This window comes from Thrips palmi, unplaced genomic scaffold (assembly GCF_012932325.1).
Source record: "Thrips palmi isolate BJ-2018 unplaced genomic scaffold, TpBJ-2018v1 HiC_scaffold_16, whole genome shotgun sequence".
Lineage (NCBI taxonomy): Eukaryota > Metazoa > Arthropoda > Insecta > Thysanoptera > Thripidae > Thrips > Thrips palmi.
The window spans coordinates 16,468,634-16,474,832 of NW_023144625.1; the positions used below are offsets into that span (position 1 = coordinate 16,468,634).

Genomic DNA, 6,199 nt, shown 5'->3' on the forward strand with positions numbered 1-6,199 from the left:
GCAAAGCTCCAGGCAGCCGGATCGGAGATGGAACACACTGTCATTGGGACCGGAGTCCCTCTCTGTCTGAACAGTAGCACTATCAGTGAGGAAGCGCCCAGCGGACTGATGCCGCGTAGTGCATCTTCCTTGTTCGCATGAGACGTTCCGCGCGGGTGCGAGAGGGACGGAGAGGGACGGAGCGTCGAGAGGCCGTTCGAACCGAGCCGGCCGGAGGGCGTGAGACCAGTGCCTTATTTACAGCGTGGGCCCGTCGCCCGATTGGCGAGGCACTTCCGGCTAACGGCTGCGGAACGGAGTGTAACGGCGTGTAACGGCCCCTGCAGTGTGGCCCAAGAAACGAAACGGGACGCGCCGAAACAAACCAATCAGTGCTGCGCTGCTGCGTGCACTGTAGGGAGAAGGAGAGTAGCGCACGGCTAGGCTTCCTCCAATTTACGGCTTGCCTGTGATTGCGCGCCGCGCCCGGAAAGGGCGGCGGTTTGCTTTGAACGCCAATCACTCCCCCACCCCTGGCCTGGCCCTCGGCAAGCCGTCGGCAAGCCCTCGGACGGCGACCTCGCCACTGCTGCAGGGCCCGGGCGGGGCGGGGCGGGGCGGGGCGGAGGCCTGCACGCTTGCCTCAGCTTGCCTCTAGCTCGCCTCGCCCTAATCTCGTTTGTCAGGGCGGTGCTGCCGCGGCGCTGCCGGTCGGCCGGCCGCCCTTGAGAGACGCAGCAGGGGATGAACACGCCGAGGGTGTCGCCGGGGCGGAGAGAGAGAAAGACCGACGCGGGGCCCTTCGCGCCGGCGGGACTAGGGCGGCTAGGGCTTCTCCCGGACCCTTTTCGGCGGGACTGTCGGAAAAGAGCCTATTCTGTTCTGCGGCGTCAAAGCAAGGCCCATCAAGCCCGAGCAAGGCACGGTCTGGGCCGCTCAAGAAGCTGGAAACGCCGGGCCTTCACATAATCCTTTCCGTGCCCTGTGTGATCCACTTGGGCAGGACCTTCGGGCCACGCACACACACATACGCACACGCCCTGAGAGCCCCATGCGAATCCATTCCCGCTCCGCATGACACCGAGCGGAGAGTGGAAGATGCCGCCAAACGCCGGCAGCACCAGCCAGAGGTCGGAACTCTCCCGAGGGGTGGCGTTTAAGCGGCGCGATCGCCCAACCCCGCCCGCCTACGTCGCCGGCCCTATGCGACCGAACAGAACACTCCGGAGAGGCGTCGCGACGGCAGGGATCAGCAGGCCGTTGCGCCGCGTTGCGCTGTCTCTCTCGCCTTGTGGGGCTTGGGGAGTGAGAGAGACGGCGCGACGGAACCGCCGCTCCAGACAGACTCCGCGTGGCCTTGGTGGCCTTGGCGCCGCGAGCCACTAAGCGGTACTCGAGACATTATTCGCAGTGCGCCACGTAAAGTCGGCAGTGACTGCAAATGATGGACTGCACACCGACGATCACACAGACGAGGATGCGTCGCTGCTGTTGCCTGTCCCGTGCGGTCTTTACGCGACGACGATGAGCAGACGGAGAAGACGCCACCTCAGTCGCCACCCTCTGCGCCGACGCGGCTGGCCGGCAGGGTCGCGTTTTATGGCGGGCTGTACCTCGCGCGGACTGTCCTTATTTTTATTGAACTTAAAACGACCCCGCTCCGCCACGGTCCGCCATGCCCCGCCCGCCGGGATGGCCGGGGGCGGCGAGTGGGTCATTAAATTGACAGAGGCTTGGCTTCTTTGGCGCGAAATTGAGCCTGTAGCGCGTTGAGAGCGCAGCAAGGGATGGGGGCGGCATTCGCCCCAACTCCCCAACTCATCTCGTGGCCCGCGCTCTCGCGGGTCCCTGCAGAAAACGGGAAACGGAAGGCCGTCGAGCCGACGACGAGGGTCTGTTGCGCCGCACCCTGCACGCCGGCGGCGGTACAGCGCTATCGCTGCTGTAGCCAGCCCCGCCAGCCCCGCGGGGGACTAGTGTACGCCGGCCTTCGAGAGAGTGAGCGATGGGGACCTGACGCCCACCCGCCCTCACCGCCTCACCACCTCATCCAGCCTCACCACGCCGCGCACGTCGGCGCTTAAACCAGTCCGGGGACGAGGCGGCGGCGGCGGCGCCGTCAGCGGGGCCAACATGAGGGCGGCGGGGGCTGGCGCCGCCCAGAGCAGAGCAGGTGTCAGCCGAGCTCGCCCCCTCCAACCTGCCGAGCACCGCGTCGCGCTCGCGTCGCGCCCTCCAGCCCGTAAAGGAGTGCCTGACGCACTGCACCATCGCCGGCCGGATTACAGACCCCGGGTCGCCTTCACGACGAGACGGGAGCACTTGGAGCCTCGCCGTCCTGGAATCCTGGAGCCCTGGCAATTATCAGTGGGATGTCGCTGGGCGCTGTTCAAGGCCAAGCAGGACATTAACATGCAGGACGCCAACGTCCACGTGCCGGGGGCGTCGCGTGGGGCACCTGGGGCGACGCGCCCCACCCCGCCTCGCCCCGCCTCGCCCCCTGCCGCACCACACCATTTTAAACAACGGGGTAGTGACGTCAACAGCGATCACAACGAGTGGCCAAGGCGCTGAACATTTCTTTTCGGAAAAGAGGGGTAAATACGGCACGAAATGAGTTCGGAGAGAGGTGGCTCGATTGTTTGACACCGGACACATGCACACACACAAACACACACACACATGCTCGCGCGAGTGAGCCGTTGCACACACACACAGGTACTCGGCACGCGGGGAGGATCGACCTGTCAAGGGTCCTGTCGAGGGGCCCGTCAACAGCGCAGCGGATCCACGAGGTTTTAAAAGACAGCAGCGTGCCGCGGCGGCCAGTCGTCCAAGCGCCTCCACGACGCGCAACATGGCGGCCGGCAGCATGGCAGCCCTCGCCGTCACGGTAGCCCTCCCAGCCTCGCGCCGCCCAGCGGAGCTTCATTATTTTTGCCTTATGGCCGCCAAAACTGTGCCGCTGGATTATTGTTGTTTGTCGGTTGTGTAGGCCCTCGTTCTGGTGTGCCTATGGCAGAGTGGTTCAGCTCTGCCACAGAGGGTGAAGCGCCAAGACGCATCCAGCACCGCGACCCCCACGACTACCTCCACGACGGCATCTACGACGGCCTCCAGCACGCCAGCCTCCACGACATCAACCGCACCTTCCACGACGACCTCCAGCACGCCGCCCTCGGTGGCATCTACCGCGCCGCCCGCCACGAGCTCCACAGCGCCCTCCACGTCGGCCTCCAGCACTGCGGCAACCTCCACCGCGCCCGCGACTGCCACCGCCTCCCCGGCAGGGGCTGCAACCGCCTCCAGCACGACTGCCGCCAGCACGGGTAAGTAAACGCAGACAGAGCTAGTGTGGTCTAGCCTCTAGTGGTAATGGTAACGCCGGCCGCAGCGGCGCGACTTGGCGGTCGAATGGGAAGCCTGCCCTCCCGGCGCACGGTATGGCCGGCATGGCCGCGCGGGACGGAGTCAATGCACACACGCGACACCACGGCCATCTAGTTTCATGAATGGCGACGAGGTTTTTGAGAACGATGACCCGTGATTTACTTTTGATTATCCGTGGCCGTTTCTCCGAAGTAGCCTCCCCCATCTTCGCGGATGGCGGAAGGCCTTGGGGTTTTATTACGGCTTACCAGGCCTGATGGCTTGATGGGAGTGGAATCCGACTCAAGGGTGCGATAGGGATAGAAACTCCCCGAGGCAGGGCTAGTGCGGACACTTGATCCTTCCTTGTTTATTCCACTTGGTTTTGCAGGAGGGGCCGACGCCAGCTACTGGGGCCTGCTAGGGCTGGTCAACAAGCCCCACGGCCTCCACGGCCTCCACGGGGTGCTCGGCCACGGCGGCCACGGTGGCAAGTGGGCGCACCTTGCGCGGCCCTTGCACCAGCAGCAGCACCTGTCCGCCGTGCCGGCGGTGCCCGCGCAGGCCCAGCCCGTGCTCTTCACCCCCGTCAAGTGGGCACACGTCGTGCCGCAAGCGGTGAGGGCGCCAGGCAGCCGGCAGGCAGATCGACCGATCAACATTTATGTTTCCCCTTTGGGCGATCAGGATATCCAGCAGCCACACTTGTCATTTTCCCTGAAGCTGCTGTCCGCGCCCCCGGCCCTTGAGATACGAGCCCCGCGATAACCACCGATAAAGCGTGAAGCGGCCTTCAAAACAGGATCAGCGCGCTGGGCGAAAACACGCCCCCGCGCTCCACGCCCCGAGCCCTCGTCAGTGGGGATTTGTAAACGCGTGTTTGTCCGCCCGCAGGCGCTGCAGGCCGCCTGGCTGAGTGACGTCCAGCCCGCCACGGCCCCGCCCACCACCACGACGACCACCACGACGACCACCGCCGCCGTCCCCGAGCACCTGCTGCTGGTGCCGCACGTGTCGCACCCGCTCGCCAACCGCCTGCACAAGCACAGGCCGAGCGAGGGGCTGCTGGTGGGACTGCAGCCCTCCGCCAAGCCCGCCGCCAAGCCCGCGCCGCCCTCCAAGCCCGTGGCCGTCACGCTGGTCGCGCTCAAGAAGCCCCTCAAGGGCCACCACAAGAACGTGCTGCACCGCTCGGGCGGGCTGACGCTCCCCGCCGAACCGTCGGCGCCGGGCGCGGCGTTGTACTCAGACGCCGAGGACGACGAGTACCCCCAGGCCGTGCGGCCCTGCGCGCACGACGCCTGGAGGACGGCGCCTGCTGTCGAGCGGCAGGACTGGGGGCCCGCGGCCCCGCCCGGCCCGCCCGGCCCCGTGGAGGCCGAGCAGTGGGTCAGGGGCCCCCCGGGCGGCCTGCCCCAGCAGCAGCAGCAGTGGACGCAGGCGCCGGCCTTCCCGTGGCCGTGGCCAGGCAGTGCCTCTTCCACGTCGGCCGACCCGTGGGGCGTGCTGCAGTGGCCGCGGATGCAGCAGATGTGGCGCACCCTGCTGGCCATGCCACTGGCCATGCCGCCGCACTACTAGGCCAGCAGGGCCAGCAGGGCGAAATGACGTCCCCGTCCAGGACAATCAGAGAGTCAGAGACAGTCAGAGATGTCCGGAAGCCCTAGACGAGAACTTTTCCAATACTCCAATCGGGACGCGGGATTCCGGGGAAAGAAGGCCACGGTGGCCCTCGGGCCCTTGTCCCGGCCCTCGCCCCCACCCCACCCCGCCCCGCAGAGCTACCGGTCCGCCTGTTCTTGAAGACAACAGTCCTGATCCTGATGAGTCTGTCCAATAAAAGCCGAATCTCGTCACACTGTAGAACAGAAATCAAAATATAGAAGACAAATCCGCGAGTGTAAATGTATGCGTGTGTGTGTATGTGTGTGTGAGTGCGGTGAGACAACGTGTGCTTTGTCGTGATGAAGCGCTGCATGGACAGTAATGAAGCGGCTGCAAACTAATAGCATGCCATTTGAGGCGCCGCCGCGTCAGTGCCCCAGGGAAAAGGGGGGGGAGGGGGGAGAGTGTGTATCAGGCTGACTAGTTAGAAGGTGTTACCAGACCCTTAAATGATCCCCCCTCCCCCTGTGATTCGGTAGTAGCATTATCATGCAGGCCGTCTTACCCTGACGCGGCCGGGCCAATCAATGTCATCCGTCGTCGACGGAATAATGATGGACTGATGATGAGCTGTTAGCAGTCCTTGTGATCGCGTATATTGTATTGCAAAACAATTGTTCCTCTCACTGATTGCTGAAAGGCGAATAAAAACGTGGTATTCCTGTTGAACGGACTTTGCTGAGTTTCCGGCCGCACGCCCCGGATTAAACCGGCACGGCCAGGGCACTGCCAAAGCCTCACGCCAGAGCGCGATGCTGTCGACGGTCGGGGCATCGCGGAGTCAATCAGCTCAATTCTCACCTTTCTCCGCCCCGCACCGCCCCGCCCCACCTCGGTGCGGCCCCCGGGCGGTACTTAGCGAGCGAATCGCTGCAGAGATGGCCGGCATTGTCCTCGCGAAACACTGCGCGATGACTAGCCGAGCAGAGTTTCTCCCGGCGGCGCGTTACGCCGTTGTTGCGCGTCGTGCGCGCGGTTCGACAACTATAAGGAATTAGCCTGCCCGCCCCGCCCGCCCCGCCTCACCAGCAGTCCAACTCCGAACAACAACAGTACCTCGTCGCTCTGCCCCTGTCGCACTCCGGTGACTGGCCGCCTCCGTGAGTGCGACAGAGACCGAGCGACGAAAGCGACTCCCGGATTCAGTCCGCACCGCGCTGCGCCTCCGCGGCCGAGAGTCCCACGC

At 64.9% G+C, this 6,199-nt stretch overlaps 1 protein-coding gene across 1 annotated transcript; it reads left to right on the forward strand.

The window, feature by feature from the left end:
* The first annotated feature begins 2,821 nt into the window (after positions 1 to 2,821).
* LOC117643046 (endochitinase A-like) lies at positions 2,822 to 4,929 on the forward strand. The gene is made up of 4 exons (XM_034381684.1): positions 2,822 to 2,872; positions 2,975 to 3,308; positions 3,740 to 3,807; positions 4,339 to 4,929. The coding sequence occupies exons 1-4, from the start codon at positions 2,837 to 2,839 to the stop codon at positions 4,927 to 4,929; spliced, it is 1,029 nt and encodes a 342-aa protein (XP_034237575.1). The 5' UTR covers positions 2,822 to 2,836.
* Positions 4,930 to 6,199: the final 1,270 nt, after the last annotated feature.

What these genes read in the sequence shown, in the direction of transcription:
- LOC117643046 (XM_034381684.1), top strand. Translation starts at nt 2,837, where the DNA reads ATGGCGGCCGGCAGCATGGCAGCCCTCGCCGTCACG. An exon ending in TGGCAGCCCTCGCCGTCACG is followed by an intron (nt 2,873 to 2,974) that starts GTAGCCCTCCCA and finishes TCGGTTGTGTAG; the next exon opens with GCCCTCGTTCTGGTGTGCCT. An exon ending in CACGACTGCCGCCAGCACGG is followed by an intron (nt 3,309 to 3,739) that starts GTAAGTAAACGC and finishes TTGGTTTTGCAG; the next exon opens with GAGGGGCCGACGCCAGCTAC.